This window comes from Sparassis crispa (assembly GCF_003851025.1).
Source record: "Sparassis crispa DNA, contig_000012F, whole genome shotgun sequence".
Taxonomy (NCBI): Eukaryota; Fungi; Basidiomycota; class Agaricomycetes; order Polyporales; family Sparassidaceae; genus Sparassis; species Sparassis crispa.
The window spans coordinates 345,633-364,178 of NW_020939759.1; the positions used below are offsets into that span (position 1 = coordinate 345,633).

General features: G+C 53.4%; 12 protein-coding genes across 12 annotated transcripts; 5 read left to right on the forward strand and 7 right to left on the reverse strand.

Moving 5' to 3' along the window:
* Positions 1 to 431: 431 nt before the first annotated feature.
* On the reverse strand, positions 432 to 710 carry SCP_1301210 (hypothetical protein; the record flags this gene model as incomplete). Its single annotated transcript, XM_027763418.1, has 1 exon — positions 432 to 710. One exon carries the CDS (start codon positions 708 to 710, stop codon positions 432 to 434), a length of 279 nt encoding a protein of 92 aa, XP_027619219.1.
* Positions 711 to 769: 59 nt separating this feature from the next.
* Positions 770 to 2,091, forward strand: SCP_1301220 (hypothetical protein; the record flags this gene model as incomplete). Its single annotated transcript, XM_027763419.1, has 2 exons — positions 770 to 1,808; positions 1,874 to 2,091. 2 exons carry the CDS (start codon positions 770 to 772, stop codon positions 2,089 to 2,091), a joined length of 1,257 nt encoding a protein of 418 aa, XP_027619220.1.
* Positions 2,092 to 2,342: 251 nt separating this feature from the next.
* Positions 2,343 to 3,057, forward strand: SCP_1301230 (Fatty acid-binding protein; the record flags this gene model as incomplete). The annotated part of the gene is made up of 5 exons (XM_027763420.1): positions 2,343 to 2,372; positions 2,435 to 2,512; positions 2,568 to 2,735; positions 2,883 to 2,969; positions 3,031 to 3,057. 5 exons carry the CDS (start codon positions 2,343 to 2,345, stop codon positions 3,055 to 3,057), a joined length of 390 nt encoding a protein of 129 aa, XP_027619221.1.
* Positions 3,058 to 3,294: 237 nt separating this feature from the next.
* Positions 3,295 to 6,374, reverse strand: SCP_1301240 (Protein msp1, mitochondrial; the record flags this gene model as incomplete). The annotated part of the gene is made up of 6 exons (XM_027763421.1): positions 3,295 to 3,390; positions 3,440 to 3,568; positions 3,626 to 3,825; positions 3,885 to 5,437; positions 5,489 to 6,002; positions 6,062 to 6,374. The coding sequence occupies 6 exons, from the start codon at positions 6,372 to 6,374 to the stop codon at positions 3,295 to 3,297; spliced, it is 2,805 nt and encodes a 934-aa protein (XP_027619222.1).
* A 672-nt stretch (positions 6,375 to 7,046) lies between these two features.
* SCP_1301250 (Probable 4-hydroxy-2-oxoglutarate aldolase) lies at positions 7,047 to 8,097 on the forward strand (the record flags this gene model as incomplete). The annotated part of the gene is made up of 3 exons (XM_027763422.1): positions 7,047 to 7,163; positions 7,228 to 7,509; positions 7,570 to 8,097. The coding sequence occupies 3 exons, from the start codon at positions 7,047 to 7,049 to the stop codon at positions 8,095 to 8,097; spliced, it is 927 nt and encodes a 308-aa protein (XP_027619223.1).
* Positions 8,098 to 8,293: 196 nt separating this feature from the next.
* On the forward strand, positions 8,294 to 8,518 carry SCP_1301260 (hypothetical protein; the record flags this gene model as incomplete). Its single annotated transcript, XM_027763423.1, has 2 exons — positions 8,294 to 8,352; positions 8,416 to 8,518. 2 exons carry the CDS (start codon positions 8,294 to 8,296, stop codon positions 8,516 to 8,518), a joined length of 162 nt encoding a protein of 53 aa, XP_027619224.1.
* A 149-nt stretch (positions 8,519 to 8,667) lies between these two features.
* Positions 8,668 to 9,743, forward strand: SCP_1301270 (hypothetical protein; the record flags this gene model as incomplete). Its single annotated transcript, XM_027763424.1, has 5 exons — positions 8,668 to 8,795; positions 8,847 to 8,982; positions 9,036 to 9,138; positions 9,193 to 9,631; positions 9,680 to 9,743. 5 exons carry the CDS (start codon positions 8,668 to 8,670, stop codon positions 9,741 to 9,743), a joined length of 870 nt encoding a protein of 289 aa, XP_027619225.1.
* A 1,330-nt stretch (positions 9,744 to 11,073) lies between these two features.
* SCP_1301280 (hypothetical protein) lies at positions 11,074 to 12,150 on the reverse strand (the record flags this gene model as incomplete). The annotated part of the gene is made up of 6 exons (XM_027763425.1): positions 11,074 to 11,179; positions 11,239 to 11,384; positions 11,436 to 11,573; positions 11,633 to 11,774; positions 11,828 to 12,021; positions 12,085 to 12,150. 6 exons carry the CDS (start codon positions 12,148 to 12,150, stop codon positions 11,074 to 11,076), a joined length of 792 nt encoding a protein of 263 aa, XP_027619226.1.
* Positions 12,151 to 12,212: 62 nt separating this feature from the next.
* SCP_1301290 (hypothetical protein) lies at positions 12,213 to 12,581 on the reverse strand (the record flags this gene model as incomplete). Its single annotated transcript, XM_027763426.1, has 1 exon — positions 12,213 to 12,581. The coding sequence occupies one exon, from the start codon at positions 12,579 to 12,581 to the stop codon at positions 12,213 to 12,215; it is 369 nt and encodes a 122-aa protein (XP_027619227.1).
* Positions 12,582 to 12,907: 326 nt separating this feature from the next.
* On the reverse strand, positions 12,908 to 13,816 carry SCP_1301300 (hypothetical protein; the record flags this gene model as incomplete). Its single annotated transcript, XM_027763427.1, has 2 exons — positions 12,908 to 13,175; positions 13,230 to 13,816. The coding sequence occupies 2 exons, from the start codon at positions 13,814 to 13,816 to the stop codon at positions 12,908 to 12,910; spliced, it is 855 nt and encodes a 284-aa protein (XP_027619228.1).
* Positions 13,817 to 14,065: 249 nt separating this feature from the next.
* On the reverse strand, positions 14,066 to 16,367 carry SCP_1301310 (hypothetical protein; the record flags this gene model as incomplete). Its single annotated transcript, XM_027763428.1, has 6 exons — positions 14,066 to 14,152; positions 14,208 to 14,651; positions 14,704 to 14,901; positions 15,036 to 15,285; positions 15,344 to 15,570; positions 15,624 to 16,367. 6 exons carry the CDS (start codon positions 16,365 to 16,367, stop codon positions 14,066 to 14,068), a joined length of 1,950 nt encoding a protein of 649 aa, XP_027619229.1.
* Positions 16,368 to 16,634: 267 nt separating this feature from the next.
* On the reverse strand, positions 16,635 to 16,860 carry SCP_1301320 (hypothetical protein; the record flags this gene model as incomplete). Its single annotated transcript, XM_027763429.1, has 2 exons — positions 16,635 to 16,748; positions 16,798 to 16,860. 2 exons carry the CDS (start codon positions 16,858 to 16,860, stop codon positions 16,635 to 16,637), a joined length of 177 nt encoding a protein of 58 aa, XP_027619230.1.
* Between the last annotated feature and the right edge of the window lie 1,686 nt (positions 16,861 to 18,546).

Genomic DNA, 18,546 nt, shown 5'->3' on the forward strand with positions numbered 1-18,546 from the left:
GCGCGACGACGCAGAGAACGGCTTCGGGTGTTAGGCCTAGGCCGAGGTTGGGGAAAGTCGCGACGAATATCCAAAATATCCTTTCCGCGGTAACTTCTTCCTGGTCGGCAGGTAATGCACGGCGATGATCTGCAGTTGGTGAAGCTCCGAAGGGTTGTATCGAATGTGAATATGTGGGGTTAGGTTGGCGACTGAGACAATATTTACTATGTAGAGTGTACGAGCAATGCACGAGCGCCGCAACAGCACCCACTGGGGGTGCCTGCGATCGTCATCGCGGAGGATGTCGGTGTCTGCGGACGTCCGACGCTATGCAGTCGCAGCAGGAAGAGATCCATCTCAAACGGAAACCAAAAGGTGTCATGAGGCTCGAGGACTCGCTCATCCGGCAGTACTAAGCCTGAGCACGCGGACGATTGGCCAAGCCAGAATTAATGTCGATCCACATCGGGTGTTGGAATGTGGGACAGCGCGGTCGCGCTTGCATGGTTTGAAGACGAGAGTGGTGGATAGAGCGCAGGAGACGAGCAAAGCAGCCTGGCAGAGGACACCGACTCGGAGGCGGTCACGGAAGCGAAGGTCACAGAGACCGGGGGAAGGCCGAGGTGCACCGGAGGCGTAGCAGGGCCGCGGAGGCCGGGGACCGAATGGGGGGCCGGGCCGCCAATCGGTCGGGTCGGCCGGAGTGGGGCGGGGACAGCCGGGCACATTTAATCACGAGGGGGGAATGGAGTGCGGGGTAAATAAGGTGTCTCGCCCTCCCCGCTCGATGTCGCAGCACCTACTCACCGCCGCTGAGTCCCGCCTCTTCAACGGCTTCCTCGACCACCACGCCCACGACTCTGTCGAATGGCGCGGTTTCCACCCCGCCCTCGCCGACAAGATCCCCCACAAGCAGGGAAAGGAGGCTCTCGCCCGCGCGACCAAGGAGCTTCTTTCCTTCGGTGCTGCCAACGCCCCTCTTAGCAGCAAGGCGGCCACCGCTGCGGCCGGTGGGAGTAGTAGCGGGGGCGCCATTGCAAGTTTGAGCGCGAGTGCGAGTGCGAAGACAGGGGGGACGAGCCGCTCCGGCAGTGGTGTGTCGCATTGGCCGAGCTTTACCCCGGATGCCCATGACCCCGCACGGTCCAACCACGGCCGGTACGACCGCCACAGCCCCTACTCCTTCTCGTCATACCGTCCCCAGCAGCAGCAGCAGCACGATCAGCCAACATCGTCCTCGTCGGCGTTCACCCTAGCCTCACTGAACGTCTCTGCGCGCCCATCTGTACCGCCCTCGTCAGCCTCCACATCCAAGCGTGCGCTCCCACGGGACCACCAGGTCGGCGGCTCAATATCCAGTGCCGGCGACGGCACCGTCGCAAAACGAGCACGCCCCACCCCACCAGAGGATACCTCTGCTCCAATTCTTCCCGCCAATACTCCCTCCGCCGCCGCCGCCGCCCCAGCGAAAGCTCGGCGCCCATCGCAGTCCGCCCGAAGATCCGCAGTCCCTGCGGCACCGTCGAAGCCCGCGCTGCTCTCGCCGTCGCAGAAGCGCGCAAATCACATCCAGAGTGAGCAGAAGCGCCGTGCGAATATCCGCCGGGGGTACGAGGCGCTCTGCGATGCGGTCCCGGCACTGCGCGAAGCAATCCGGCTCGACGATGAGGCGAGCGCGGCGGATGCGAGCACGAATGCGAATGCCAGTTCGGCCTCGGGCGGCGGACGCGAGGACAAGGCGCGGAAGCGCAAGCGACGAGGCGAGGACGAGAAGACCGCCGATGGGCGTGCGGGACCGCGCAGCGAGAACGTCGTGCTGTCGAAGAGTGAGTCGCTTGCTGTCGTCGTTGCGCTGTGCGCCCTCTGACGGTGTTATCCCATCACCCGCCAGCGATTGAGTATATTAGGACACTGCTTAATGACCGCCAGGATCTCGTCACGCGCCTGACGTTCGCGCGGAGCGTCCTCGCGCCGGAGCACCCTGCACTCACAGTCTCGACGGCGCATGCGGACGAGGAGGGTATCCCGCTGTGGGAGCGCGAGTGGAAGGGCGGCAGCGGCGCGGCGGACGAGGACGAGGGAGAGGGGGGGAGCGAGGAAGACGAGTAGTTGCGAGCCTCGAGTGTTCATCTGTCTCTCGTGCTGTAGTATGAGCCTGAGCGTATGCACCGTCTATTATATCCGTGTAATAGCTTTCTCGTATTTCTCGCCTGAATTGCGTGAGCCTGCAGCGGTTGAGTGCGATATCACATGAGAGCGCGCTGGCGCTGCCCGCCGTGGTACGTACACCACATATCTACTCCTCTCTCTCCTCCCTTGCACCACTACCCCTCGTTCCCGGCCACACTCGCTTGCCCACCATGTCCGATCTCAAAGTAGAGGGGTTCAAGGTGCGAATGGTTAAACTAAGACAGGATACGACGAGCCGGAGCACTGATGGGCTCGGCCGCAGGCGTCCGACATCCTCGTCGCACTGAACGACGTGTTCGCGGCGTACAGCGACGAGGAGAAGAAGGCGCAGCTCAAAAAGGTGCGTCCCTTCCCCTTCATCCCCCTTCCTCGCCGGTACTGAGCGGCGCACACAGACGAACGGCATCTTCGAGCTGCACGTGAAGAACGACGCGGGCGCGGAGGCGACGTGGACGATCGACCTCAAGACGCTCGGCGCGGTGCACAAGGGCGCGGGCACGGCGAAGCCGAATGTCACCATCATGCTCTCGGACGAGACGTTCGAGCAGCTCGCGCTGGGCAAGGTGGGCTGCTGGATCTCCTACCCTTCGCATCGCTGCTGCGCTTTCCAATTTTCCCGTTTTTTTTGGCGTGAAGTTTTTCGCGATGTCGTGCACCTGGCCCCAACTGATCGCATCTGTGCGGGCTGATGGCTAACGGTCGATCTACAGCTCGACGGCCAGAAGGCGTTCATGACCGGCAAGCTGAAAACGAAGGGCAACATCATGTTTGCAACCAAGCTCGACGGCGTACTGAAGGTCGGTTCACCGTCCGTACTCTACAAACATTTTGCCCGCTCACACCGTTGCGCTCTCACAGGCATCGAGAGCAAAGGCGAAGCTATAGACTTTCCAGCATACATTGCATATCTCCCCTAATGATATTACCCACGACCGACGAGGATCCGAGTTCGGACAAGTACAGGAATATAATATGCCTGAACGGAAGGGAGGTATATTAAGCGAACAGTAACGATCGTACAACATTAATCCAATACAGCCGACCATCCCCATCCTGAGCGTAGCCACTTAAGTTTAATCGGAAGCAGTGTGAGCGTACTCGCATGCCTGAGAGGCAGGCCTATCAAGTGAACATCCCCCCGAAGAGCCCCCGCTGCCGCCGTGGTGCCTGCTGCACGTCCGGCCGGAGCGTCGCGAGGCTGTTGAGCTGCTTCATAACCTGCAAAATAGGTCGATGAGGAATAACAAGCGTGAAAGTAAGGACGCACCTCCTCGAGCTTGTCTTTCCGCTCCTGGAGGTCGAGATGCCGCCGGACGACCGGGTTCTCACGCGCGAACTCGACGATCTCCCGGCGGTCGAGGTCGTACAGCAGCCGCGAGTCGATCTCGCGGGGAAACTGCACCCAACAGTCAGTATCTGAGTCCTACGTGAGCGTGAATAGTGGAGAGAGCACCTGGTAGAAAAAGTGGTCGAGCAGCTCGATGTTAATGAACATTGCGGAGGTGTAAGCGAGTTTGTCCGCGACGGCGTTGAGGAAGATCTCGGGGCAGAGCACGTCGTTCTGCGGTCCCGCCTTGCACCGTTTGGACTTCAGCGCGCCGAGACGCAGCTTGAGGATGCTGATGCGGTCGCTGCAGAGCATCGCGGTCCGTGCTAGGTGTCATCCCACTATTTTAGAAGTGAGAGGCGTTGAGAGATGAGGGGAGACGTACCGTCGAGGATCTGCGCGGGAGGGTACCGGTAGTCGTCGCCGTTGGTTTCGCTGCTCGCTCCTGCGCTCTCCTCTTCCGTCGCGGTCAACCGCCGCTGCTTCTTCTCGCGCTCCTTCTCCTCCAAGCTCTGCACGTACGATACGAGGCTGCTGAGCCTGCGGCTCCCGCCAACCTTCTTCCTGATCTCAACCAGCTTGCCCTCGCACATCTTCATCTCGCGGTCGAAGAGTTCCACCGCCTGCGTGCGGCCTGTCTCCCACTCGCGCTCGTCGACATCGACCTCGTACTTGTACGGCTTGATGCAGTTCTCGACCTGGTCTGACGTGATGCCGATGCGGTCGCGCAAGATCTGGTGCGAGAACTGGATGAGGCGCTCCGCTGCGCGAGGGTGATACGTAAATGGCTCGCCCGCCGCGATAGAATCAATCAGCGCGCGCAGCCCATCCGCGACTAGCAGCGTCGCGTCGCGCCCGACGCCGGACTTGGTGAGGAGCGACGACGCCGCGTCGAGCTTGTACCGCCAGTACGGCTCTACGTCTTCTGGGCGCACCCGCGCGTCCACGGCGAGCGCGCTGAGCTCCGCCGCGCGCTTGTCGGACCAGTACAACTGCTCGAGCACATTGAGCACCTTCTCGTCCAGCATCGCCTTGAGACGCGCGCGCACGTGCGGCCTGCGGAACTGAGTGGTGAACCCCTTGAAGCGCGCTTTGAGCGCGTCTATCGTCTCCGCGACATACGACTCGGCGGTGATCCGCCGATCGTTGTACTGCACCTTGAATTGGTACTGCGCCTCCTCAAGCTCGAGTTGCACCGCGTTCGTGATCCCGTGCAGCGACGACGCCATGGAGGACTCGAGCACCTCCATCAGCCTTCGCCGCAGCGTGTCGGTGCCAACCATCAGCGAGGACGAGCTTCCGAATTGTTCGCGGTGCATGTGGAAATATTCACTCTCGGTCCGGTGCACGACGAGTGCTGTCGAATCGGCCCGCCGCTGCTTTGCCGATGGCTTGCAGACCACGCCGACATAACCAAGATGTAGCGGGTACCGGTTCCCCGATAGCACTGAGGCTCCCTGATCCGGCGGCACGAGATCCATCTTCGTCACCACACCGATGGTCCGCAGGCCGAGAGGGTCGACCTTCCGGCTTGCTCGCAGCGCTGGTGAGTTTGCAAGATCGACGTCGGCGGCACACACGGCAAGGATGATGTTGGGCTCCCGAATGTATTTCTCGCAGAGGCCTGCGATCTTCTCCTTCAGTGAATCTGGCTGGTCCAAGGAAGCGATCTGAATATAACCAGGCAGGTCAATGAGAGTAAGATCGGGCACGCGGGAACTGTATATTCGAAGGTCAATGGGTTCGTTGGAAACAGCGTCGGAAGCAGGCACGGCGAGGTTGAGGTCAGTAAGGGTACGTTGAATATTTGAGAAGTCCGAAATCTTTCCAAGGCCGAGGCCAGGGAATTCGCCATACTCCTCTGGCTCCTTTCCGTTCACTGCGGGAGTATTGATCAACGTAAGCTCGATAGGTCGACGTGTCACCATGTTGTTGCCCCTTTCATAATCGATAAGTCAAGTACAACGGATAAGGTAATAATAAACGCACTTTGGTAAGAATTCGTGTCCAACGATGGCTTCAAGCACTGAACTCTTCCCGGAGCTTTGACTCCCGATGACGACGATGCTAGGTAATTTAAGCGCATCACTCTGATCTATGCTGAGCAACATGGTCCTGATTTCGATGAGCTTCCTCGTCAAATGCATCAGGCCGTTTTGACGTGCATCTGCGGTCAACCCGTTGCCGTCTATCGCAGTCGAGTCTGAAGGAGACAATGTCGCAGCCGCCATCATCATGGCCAGAGCTGCAGCTTCGTCCCCATCTGGCTGTCCCCTCCCTGAACCACTAGAACTGCCGCCATCATGATCTCCGTCACTCCGCTGTCCTCTGTGCTCCAGAGACGAGATGAAGGCCTTCAAGAACTGGGGAGCTGTAAAAGTGGGCAGCTTCACGTCAGAGACACGCGACGAGACGGACTTGACTGCTTCCGAGGCAGAGTCTATGATGTCTGAAGCAGTGTCCTGTACAGATGAGATCCAGTCCTCTGACTTCTTGCGGAACTCTGTTGCACAGTACAGAGGTCATTCATATCTGCAACCTCGCACGAAACGCAACACTCACCCTCGAATCGGTAATTAGCATACGTGAATCCCCCTGCACCTACTGCGCCTGCGGCAATCGGTACACGGAACGCCCTGAGCACGAATCTCGGAATGGACGTGTAGGAAATGGCGCGTATGTGAATGCGTCGTAGTGCAGCCAGGGACGAGGCAGTGCGACGGTTCAACCGGAGGCTGCGGGATGTCAGAAAGGTATTGAACTGCCTGTGGACGGGCCGCAAGACCACCGCTCGCCGACGAGCTGTGTTCAAGCCATACGCCAGGGCCTTTTTTAGCGGGAAAGCGGATGCGATGCGTCGGAGTGCAGAGTACATCAGCGGCGGTGGTCCCTGTGTTCAATACGATGAAGTTGCTCCCGGAAAATGATCAGACCCAATCCTCTAGGTCGTCTGTCCGTATAACCTGAGTGAGCGTAACAGACAAAGTCCCTGCAAAAACATCAGTCTGACCACAGAGGACCTGCCCAGTCCGGCTTACGTTGTAGCGACGGCAAGAGGAAACAAAGTTTCTTACTGGCACTACACAGAGTATAATCCTCGGACTATCTGAGTTTGAATGATGTAAAAAGGGATCATAAGCAGGTAAGTAACTTTTCTTACTGTGGTTTATCCCATCTTCTCGTGCATCGACGACAAAAGTTGTCCTTGTCATCAGCTTTGACGGAAATCTTTACAGCATTCGTCGGGATGCCGGTATCGCAGGCCTTCGTACCTTTTTTCAAGCTGGCTCTGGTAAGGGGTTCAACCCCAAGAATCTGGCGAACATCCAAGTGGTGGCGCGTCGGACCGTCGCTATCAGGTCACATACACGCACGGGCGAAGTATCGTCCACGGCCTGTCTCATGATCCTCCACTTCACAGATCCACCATCCCAGCGGAATCCCTACGGGCTTGCCGCCGGAGTATGTCCGCGAGCTCACCATATCGCGATTCGCGCGAGATAGCGATAAAACCGTATGACTCGAAGTTAGACCCTCCCCCTCAGACATGACCAACAGCGTCCCACCTCCCTCTGGTGTTTACGTCCCCGCAGTCCTGTTTTTCGACGAGAATGAGGAACTGGACATTCCTCCTATCAAGTCGCACGTTCTACGACTTGCTCAGGCATGCGCTATTAATTGCTCGGCTGTGCCGTGCTCACCAATCTCGTTTGTCTGGGATGTTGTAGGGTGGGGTAACGGGGATCCTCGTTCAGGGAAGCAACGGCGAGGCACAGCACCTGTCTCATGATGAAAGAAAGGAGACGATCCGGGTTACTAGGCAGACTCTTGATGAGAACGGTTTCTCGCAAGTCGTCATTATTGCTGGGACCGGGGGTCAATCTACGCGCGAGACGAAGAAATTATGCAAGGATGCTGCTGAGGCAGGCGCTGCTTTCTGTCTCGTTCTGACGCCTGGGTTATGGCCTCCCCAGATGACGCCAGAGAGAATTCTGCAATTCCATCGGGAGGTGCGGTCCATTTCTCTGGCCGATAAGCACATGTTTATTTATTTATTTTAAACATAACAGGTTGCTGATGCGTCTCCAATCCCGACCATGGTGTACAACTTTCCAGTTGTCACCGCCGGCCTCAACCTGGACTCTGACATCATTGGCGCTCTCGCACAGCATCCCAACATCGTCGGTACAAAGCTCTCCTGTGGCATGATCGGCAAATTACAGCGTCTGACGTCCTCCGTTCCCGCCTCGAAATTCGCCACCTTCCCCGGAGTATCCGACGTCTTCCTACCCGGCCTCGTCTGCGGCAGCGCAGGGCTCATTGGCGCCCTTCCCAACATCGCGCCAAAAGCTCATACAGAACTGTACCGCCTGTATAAGGCGGGGAAGCTGGAGGAGGCGCAGAAGATCCAGGCGCTGCTGAGCAACGCCGACTGGGAGCTTGGGAAGCTGGGCAGCATTGGGGGTATCAAGGCGATGGTTGCGAAGCATTTCGGGTATGGGAATACGCTTGTTCGCGGTCCGCTTGCTAGTGCGGACGTGCAGAATACGAGCATCGGCAAGCTGGAGGAGTTGATCGCATTCGAGAAGTCACTGTAAATTCTTATTGGTCCGTACTGATAGACGTTGTGACGCCTAACAGGATATCACACTGTTAATGTCTGATATGACATGTAGACGTCTTACTGGCGCACGTTCATGTACCGGAACATTGCTGCGAGGTGGGTATCCGAACAGAGGTCGAGACACCATGCGGCAAGAGCAGCAGCCCATTAGAAAATAGTAACAGCACTAAATGATGCCGTTTAACGAAGAACCCGAGCGCCAGCGAGAAGATGAAGTCATGCTCGCGAGGTTAGTCATTGTCCGTACTCCGAAGGCACGTACCACTGCTCCGCGAACTGGATCTGCCCGTAGAGCGTTCAATCTCGTTGTCGCCGTCGTCGCACAAGGTGTCATCGATGTTGAGAAGTCCCTCGCCAATCCGCTTGGAATACTGGAGCGCATGCGGCGTTCCTGAATGGGACCAATGCCGGTTACCTACCTACCTACCTACCTACCATGACGTCATGCCCACCCCTGACCGTGACGGTGCAGCAGAGTAGTAGTACTTCATTCCACCTAGGACAATAGTCTGGTTCAATTTGAAGTTCACCCCTAGGCTTGGCCATGACAGAATACATCAATCCACCAACATATCCCCAGTCTGTCGCCGATAATCGGGGCCCGACCTCCCGTACGTACTGTGGGTGCACTTGCCACACCAATCAGCCCGAAACGTGGCTTTTCCCCTACAAGTAGGTGATTAGCCCATCGCACTGCGATAGCTCATTCCCGATGTGTCGCAGGTATGTCACCGTCCGCATGTACGACTACGGGCCACTACCAGGCTCCGGCTTCTCCCAGGCTATTATGCAACTTGATGGGGAGGGTTCTCTGGATCTGGTGAAGTGTGCGGAAATTTGGAGTGTTGCAAAGGTGACAGTGCGTGCAATTTTACAAAGCTTCCGGACTTTTTCGAAATACCTCACATGTAGCCTCGCCGAAAGCTTGAGCTCTTGCATGATGGTATCCTCCCAGCGGATCTGATAGAGTCCTGTGCAGAAGTGTCACATGGTGTACCAGCTATAGCTCTGGCGGGTTTGTTTATCATGTCTGTCTCTGCATTTGGAGGTTTGCTCAACCCTTTGTCAGAATATGCTCCCCTTAGCCGGTATGACATAAGGTCGAATATCTTCCACACACCACAGATGGTCCGTGTGCGCTGGTATGCTGATGCGGAATGGACCACTACATATGAGGAGTTCTTTGCACCACTTGACAGCACATGCGGCCTCTCCATTGCACAGATTGCACGCAATCGTGGTGTGCCACTCGGAAAAGCCTGCGTGTTTGATGCCACTGAATATAAGAAGCGGTACTGCACTTTCCGCACGCGGTACTTGTACGCGGGCGAATTGCCTGCCGTGATGGATCATCGCGGGTTCCTTGCTCTCACAAGTGTGGAAGTTGGTGTTGATCTGGATGTGAAGCTGCCACGCAGTGGGCGTCACTACTGGTTTAATATCTTCAATGCATGGATGTCGATGCCTCCTGAGCAGAGGATGGACTGGAGCCACCCAATTGCATCCATGTATGTGTCTCTTTGACATAGTTTGATATCTTTCTCACATAATTCCAGTTTCATGGTACCGTATCTTGCTCAAGAAAACAGGATCTGCCGTCATACAGTTATTTCCATTTGAAACTGTAAACACAACCATGATATCCTTTATTTACAGTCTTTGAGCTTAATGGTGAACAGCCAAATATTGAATGAGTCTCTTTTATTTTGTGCATGTCTCACTGAAGTCACTTGCGCTGTGATGCCTTCAGCCATTTGGGGTGCATTACCATGTGTAACACAAGTATGACCACCAAGTAGGGGGGTACTTCAACTCAACAGTTGGGCATAGTATGAGCGAGCAAATGCACCAACTCATTGCACATTGATACTATCATGACAGGTTCCTTGTGGCAGATATACATGGTGCAGCTCTCTGGATGTCACACACACATCCACCAGCCTGGCTCAGCTTTCCACCCATGAAGATGGTTGAGTATTAAACAGATCACCAGAGAAGAAAAAAGGGGGAGGGGGAGGGTCAGCAATGAGAGGAGAAGAAATGAAGAAGAGGATGCGCTAGGAACACCATCAGGTGCAGATGCCACACCGAGGGCACATACCACTCCTCTCATCGGGGAATTCGCCTGGATTTTGTTTGAGCTTGCAGCGCTGACAAGCGTGACCAAGTGTGACGCGAGTTTGTAACCGCGTGTAAGAGCTTACAATTGACGTGTCGTGCTGGTACATATCTTGTGGGTCTTCGTCGCTATGGTATAACTATGCCCAGAGCATGCGCACGGGCCATTGCTATTCTGTTTCGATCTCCGGAGTTACTCTGCATTCTACACGTCTTGTAACACCTTCCCGGCCGCAGCCCAGCTTGATGTTCGGCTTGCAACATCTTGTCAGAGTGTTCCCACCTTGACTCCTCTGAACAAGAGATAGCCGATAACGCGACGCGCCGTGCCTTTCCCCTGTACCCTACATCAGGGAATTTGCATCTTTCTGGCGTAGGTCTTGTGAGCGATTGTAGGTTGTTATAAGGTATAAAATATATGGCAGATGTATAAGGCTTGTAGTCGGCAATACAACCACAGATAAGACTATGTGACCTTTGCCAAGAACAGTAATAATTGTGAGAACCGGAAAGTCTCTGGGTGTCTTGTAGCCTTTCACAAGTGTAGAAGCTCTTGCAAGCTCTTCACGGTGTTGTGAGCTGGTAGTGCAAATGTCTTCGCATGTAAGACTATGCAGCGATGGGCAAGGCCCATCGAAATTGGCACAGACTGCCAAGGTGTCACAGATCTGGCTGTTTACTATTGTGCTACCATAGGTGATCATCCTTGTCAACGTCAGCCAGATCTCAGACATTGGTTCGGAATGAATAAATAAATTCCATTTATAGCAATACGGGGCTACTGGGTATATAATCATAAAAATATCGAGATACCGAGATCTTACAGTTCCAGTTAGGCGGCAATGGCATGCGCAGTCTTCGCAGCATGCATACATGCCATTTGATGGCTGCCCTTCATCGTGGTGGCAGGAGCCTGGTAAAGAGCGGGAAAGATCTGGCTGAAAGGCAGTCATGGTCATTAGCCTTGTAAACATGACACAACCAAAGTGCATCTCACCGGTTCCACCAGTCCAGAAGATCCTGAGCCTCATCAGCCCATTCGGAATCATAGAAGAAACCCTTAATGCTCCGATAAAAGCCCACCAAATCTACATCCACATTAAACTTGTTGAAAACGCAGCTCGAGGATAGGGCAAAGAGAAGCTAGAATATCAGTCAGATAAGAGTGATCTAGAATCTACCGAGTAGACATACATGCGTGGCGATGTAGGCAATGGACGCCGGTGTGACCACGGTCATCCTGTGAAGTGCAGCATTGCCGGATCGAGTACCTCGCCCTTCGCCGCTCTCGTAGTTCGCAGCTGTCGGGCTCAGGAACACATGTTTGAAGCCCTAGGTACGGCCAGTGGTTAACATAATAGAGGGGGAACTGTCACGGTGTCAACACTGACCTTGAGAAGTAATGAGCCACGTAGCATCCCGACCCATGGCATCTGAGGGTTGTATTCACTGTAGAGGAATGCAGGCCAATCTGAAGAGTTGATGAGATGATCTTCAATGTAGGCGCAGCCCTCCTTGAGTTCCAACTGCATGCTAAAATCAAAAATAAGGAACACTAATTTTTCGAATCTGTTTGAAAGACCTACTCGGGGTTACTCCAGTCCAAAACGACCGGGCAAAGGAGCTTTCCAGTGACCGGATGATTAAATCCTCTCCCCAGTTTTGTGGTGAGATTGATTGGGATCCCTGACTTTGTGATGTCTTCAGCAAGCCATTCAATGACGGCCTTCTTCAAGCTGCTGGTATCATCTGAGCGCACCGCTCGGACACCATGCTGGACCTACCAGGGTTTGCAAGGCACTGAGCATTTGTAGTATGCCTCAGAATCTAGTATAATGCTTACCGCAGCAGCAGCATCATGGATGGGCACATTGCCATGGAATACAGCATCAACCAAACCCGGCATCATTGTGTCAAGCTGCAGATATGACTGATAATTCTTGTCTTGCCTGTAAGGTTGTCAGCGCATGTTCACAACAGTATAAAAATATAAGCTTGCTCCTCTGAATAGATTAGTTCGGCACCGGCCGCCTGCTCGCAGGCAACACCCTCATTGATAATGATCGTGATGAGGGTGAACATTTCCACAGTGCGACCAAAGTGGTGCCCCTCATAGACCAGAGGATTCTTCTTGGATGCCTTCTTGCATCCGGAGTCGGTGAGCTCGATATCAATAAGGGCGCGCTTGGGGCCACGGGTGTTGGTGCATTCGGCAGTCGAAGTGATGTCGCTAGTCTGGGCGACATCAGTGACAGTGAGTGAGGAAGCGGTCGGATGAGTGGTGGATATCGGACCAAGCTGCCCTGTGTGGGAGATGGGGGTGGGCTGGGTGATGCTCATGGGGGAGAAGAAGGGCAGTGACACTGCGGAATGAGTGATAACTCACCGGACCAGATGATAAGGGGTTTTATATCCACCCGTTGTTGAAACCGATTTAACAAAATAAGGTTTGGTCGTGCTGTTGACACGTTCATCACATGGGCATGGCGCAGGGCATAGGAAAATCGAACATACCAGATGGGGCACGTTCATCACAGCACTAGTTTGATCTCCAGTAGCATTGGCACAGATTGCGAGGCAGCATGTGGTCCAGATGGCAGCACAGCATGCCGCACCTCCGAGGAATAGGCTTATCGCTCTGAGAATGGTTCGTAATTCAGGCTGAGCTACAAGTTACCGTAATCATCCTCCACATCAACATCCATATCGGCATCGGCACCCTCGTCATCATCTTCCAGTTCCATCTCATCATCATGGTCCTCTGCATGCTCTTCAGCAACTCCGGATATTGCAGCATCACTCCTGAGGTCTGCTACATCACTGTCCACAGGTGGTGGGGTACCCATCGGAAAATCAGTGGGTGCAGATTTATGAATGGGTGCATGACCGATAGCTTCACCGATATATCGCATGAGCATGTCACGGTCCACAAACCTGCATGATGAAACGGTCAAGCTGTCTGATGCAGATATTATATAGCACACCCACCGATTGACGTAGAAATGTTCCCAGTCATCAGACTCTGCTTCCCGTCGTGCTATGCGGGATGTCATCAATAGACTACATGTGTGCCCTTCAGCAAAGGCAGGAATGAGGTGACATGCACGCAGAACATGAGCAGGACTGATGAAACCAAAGGCATCATCATCAGTTACAGGAACAAACCCAATACAATCCAACCACCTAGCTGCCCATCCTCCAGACCAGTCAGAATCAATGCCAAACCACCGCACAAATAGGAACTCGACATGCTGCGAGACAGCTTGAGAATCGGGTGAGAGGTCGACGGCATTGACGTGATATATACCAAGCACCCGGGCATACCAAAATGGATGAGCATGTGGGTCGTCATCATTTGCGAGCATCATCACATCTCGGCGATCTGTGGATGGATTGATTGTGTCTTGCTCATGTCGCACATCGTATGTCGTGTAGTTGAGTTGTAGTGTCCTATGGTCATACATCCGATCATCTTTGATCGTGACTCGTGCACGATCAGCATCGGTCCATAATGGCAAACAAGTACCCTCTTGATGATACATGATGTCTAGCAGGAAATCCTTGAGATGTCGCATGAAAAACTACAAAATTTTCAGTACGACATGCCCAGTGCCAGTACTGTGGATACTCACATGGGTGGCAGGGTCACCCAGATGACGGCGCAACCATGTCGGTATGTGAGAAGGATCCTTTTGCGAGGCTGCAATGCGATAGTGAACATCTGTGGGTATTGACACCACTTCCTGATCCATTCCTTCCACCACATCACGAGCATATCGTGGTGTGCTGATACGCTCGCCCATGTCTTGCAACCTGGACTGTCGTCATTCAATGGCCACCAGTTGCTTTATGTAGTCCTTCTTGCTCGTGCGCTCAAACCTCTGCTTCGCCTTGCAGTGCTCAAGTTCACCCTACACCTTCCAGCATCAGATCTGCAACTCGGTTCAGAGAATATGATTCACGTACAATCTGCGTAGTGTATGAATCGGTGGTGCCATGCTCACGAATTGTCCTTGGGTAGTCACCAAGAGAATGACACTTATATGTGTCCATATTGAACTCCTTTCTCTGTGGCCTGGTGATGTCAATAGCATTGACATTTGATGTTGCTGGGTGAGCAACTGTAGAAGCAGTACCAGCGGTTGGTCTGCGCTCGCGGGCTTGCTGACGTAGATGTGCAGCTTTCTCCTTAGGCAGCTCGACAGTATCAAATGCGGTGCATGTCGTCACTTTGAATCGGCAGAGGAGCTGAGCAAAATCCGTGGTCACTTGCTCAGTGATGGTTAGCGTGTGTTCTGTGTGGATGCGCAACTTGTGCAGACCATGCAGCTGTGCAGTCACAAAGAGCAGATCTTGTATTTGACCATCATAAGGCTGTGGGAGAAGACCCTCGAATACCGGAATGATGCACTAAAAAGAGGTCAAACACATGGAACACAGACCAGCGAGTCGCAGAACTCACCTGAAGAATGTCCTCGAAGTTCCTTGCAGCAAGCTTCTTCATTTCTGAGACATTCGCACTGAATTTGCGAATGGTGTCCTGCCCGAAAATAGGGACTTGACGGAAGTGAGCATCAAACTCCTGCACTTTACCACCCTTGACCGCATGGAGGATGCGGATCAGGTGTATAAGGATCTGCTTCCATACTCCCAGCTCCCACTCGTGCCAAAAATCGGGCACGAAAAGTGTTCGAAAAATTTTGTCAAAAATTCGGCCAGTCGTGCCGCAAATGCATTCTAACCATAACGTAGTCAATGTACATCTCTAGAACTCTGCATGCACGATGTACTCACCTCAGTAGGCACCAATGACTCTGCCTTCAAGATCTCATCTACTACTGTACTATTCACAATGTAGCCAAGCTCGTAAATGAACTTTCGGGCTTGCTGGACCTTGGAGTGATGCCCGTCATCATCTACACGAGCAGTGTCATGACGACAGCGCATATCAGTCACGGTGGCGAGTTGGTGGATATCCTTCTTTGCAATCAGACATCTTGGACATGGACATCCACTCATGTCACGAATTGTTGCCAGAAGTACCCTGAAAACCACAGTGAGCCTCAATGAGCTATGTCCAACACTCTGATCACCGTGCTTACTTCTCCGGATAGTCTGCTGAATAAGTGAAAAAATGCGGATACAGCCGGCGTATGATGCCGTTGCCACACCTCACCACAATCTCATGGCAGCAGGCCTCCTCGAAGTGATCCCCCAACAACAGCTTCCAGATGGCATGCATCAGCTTATGGCGACAATGCGCCAACATCTGCGCTGTGGCCTCCTTCCCGTTGTGCTCACGGATGAAGTCTTGAATATTGTCTGGTAACTGTTTTTATCCTTCAGCTCCCGGTACAACTCCAGTTGGCAGCAGCGACATACCTTTGGTATATATGCAACATGATGGCATGCTTTGGCACTCGGCTTTCCACACTCGTACTTCGACTGGTTGCCAAAAGAGAGATAAACTGGCCACAGTGAGGCATTGCCGAACTCAGCGAGATGAGTGGAATCTGACCAAACCATACAAGCTACCACGGCACGGGGTAAACCACATTGTGGTTCAGGTGGACTGGCCTGCAAATCTGCGTGTGCCTGGCAGAATGCTGATGATGAGTACATCTCTCCATACACCTCCTGAGGGGCTGTTTCACTGCCGAGACACTGCCACAGGAGCCTATAAGGCTTGAAATGAAACTCTTTGCTCCTCTCACTCGCAAATACCGTCGAGATCACCTCCTCCAGGGGTCGATGGAAAATCCCCGATATTATAAAGTCTGCTCCCTGGACCCCCTTCTTGCCAGACGGAATTCGAATCTTCACTGAACCTTCACGCCAGCCATCTGCTGTGCTAAAGATGGATTTAGGTCCATCATCCCCAAGCTGCCGATCTATCGTGTCCCATTTTGTGTCTTTAATATCGGCAGGCACGAACTCAGGATCCTGGAGAATATTGCACAGCTCCTTGAAGTCAGACTTGGATTTCGTCGTGCTCCCATTGCAGTAATAATCCCCAAGCAAGTATGACGAGCGGTTGGGATAAGGTGAATATGGGGTAATGGAGGGATTGCTGACAGAGGGATTGACACCATGAGATGCGCCAACCGGACTGTAAGCTCCATCCATAAGATTCTCCGCTGAGATGCCATCTTCGGGATCGTGCAGGGGCCGACGCGCATACTCGCGTATGAGACCAAATGAATTAGGGGTGGTACAAACCGTCTGAAAAGACGGCAGTAGTGGCACCTCTGGAATGACACTCTCGCTCACAAGTGCAGGTCCTGAGATATCAGAGATGGCTTCTTCTTCAGATTCCACCGAAAGAGGTGCCGGACCCTCCAGGACCCAGTCTCTATAGCATACAGGTAGGCGGCTACGGTTTGACCGAATGGGTCAGCCGTCAGGAGTGTAGAACGTAGGTATGGGTGCCGTGGGCTCAATAGCCGTCAGATCGGAGGACATGGAAGGGACGACATCCATGTCAAGGTGCATTGAAAAATCGGATATCTGTCTAGATGTCAAACAGAGCCCGAGAAGGTGGAGCATGAGGACTTACCGGTGAGACGTCGTCCACAGAAGGTACGCCACCAGTCGCACTGGGACCTGCAACAGACACCATCCGAGTCTGCACAGGCAGTTCTAGCCCTGTAGGCAGCGCGATGCATCACCGCTTAGGCTCCCGCAAGGCCCGAGATGCCTGTGCGCACTGCAGCATAGTGGCTTGATACTGCTGGTAAGGCACACAGGCCCTCAGATGTCTCTGTAAGCCGCTCTCGGTTGAAAAAGCTCTGCGGCAGGCAGGACAAGGAAATATTTGTGGTGTTGACATGGTCAAGGGTGGACTCGGAGGTGGTGGAAGTGAGAAATGCAGCCAGCCTAAATGCTAGTGACCGCTGCGTCGAGTTAGGCTCCATTTGTGAGCAGAATGAGAAACCGGGTGCGATAGGATGCCGATCGTGCACTGCGGGAAAAATCAAAATATGGCCACTCCTCCTGTTCTCAGAATATCGAAAACTTACTGCTGCAGAAACTTCGCCATAGACTATTGAAAATCTGAATTGCTGTTGATACATTTTACCTACAACGACGGCAGAACAACCGTACAACCATCACGGAGTGGCTACCATTGCCAGCTAAGCGCAGCACTCTTGCTAGCTCAGCGACCTCAACATTCAAATGTGAGACCTTACATTCAGTGCAGAATGCCCGAACCAGGCCGAAGACAGGTCGTCGCTAGCCCTCAATGAAAACTTGAAGCCGGAAGATTGAGGAGCAGCAGATACCCGCACCTAAGATACAGACAAGGAGGCCGAGCCGGCGATAACAGGTGGTAAGACAGCGACCAGTGGGGTGGGATCATGTAAGACGAGGACCAGACCAACGGCGGGCTGACAAAGCGGGGTCATGGTGATGCGGCCTTGCAGGCTGGCGCCATCCTTACCCTCTATTGGAAGGTCATATATACAAGTACAAACACTTGCCGTTCTTCTCATGCCTTGTCATCGCCGCAAGGTCATACCAGTTTCAGGCGAATTCCCCGATGTATCATAGCTATCATACGAGTTCCTGCTGCTGGCCCTAAAGTGATCGGTACACATGTTGAACTTTCGGCGCATCCGTCCTTCTGTGTATCGTCTCTCTTCTTCTCCACTCACCACCTCCTGCATGTTGTGATGTGACTCCCGAGCTGTATGGTGCTCCACAGACATGTTTGTCTGTGTCAATGTGTTAGAAATCGCACCTTAGTTCCCAAATAGAAAGGTAGTGATGGCGGGTCAAGATGCATCGGGGCACGTGATTTCACGTCCTAAAATAGATTTCTGTATATATACAGTTCTAGACGCTCCACTTTATATAAGCAAATTTCCTTCTTTGTCCATCGAGGAATTTGCATCTTTCTGGTACGGGTCTTATCAGCAATTGTAAGTCATTACAAGGTGTAAAATATATGGAAGGTGTAGAAGGCTTGTAGCCCTGAGTATAACCGCAGATAAGACTATGCAGCTTCTGCCAAGAATAATAAGAATTGTGAACATCCGGAATTCTCGTGCAACTCAAGCAGAATGATAGCTCTTATGTTTCTGGTAAGACCTTACATTTCACTGTTAGATGCAACAGCACCCATTCTATGCACAAAATCTCGGCTATACTGCTAACCCCAGTGCTCACCACTACACTGGACATGAGATACCTAGTCAACAAATATATTGGACCAAACCAAAGCCAACTCCCAAATATACGTGCCTACGTGGCATGGAATCACCCCAATCCAGACAAACATGCAATGAGGGCGGCAAGACTACCA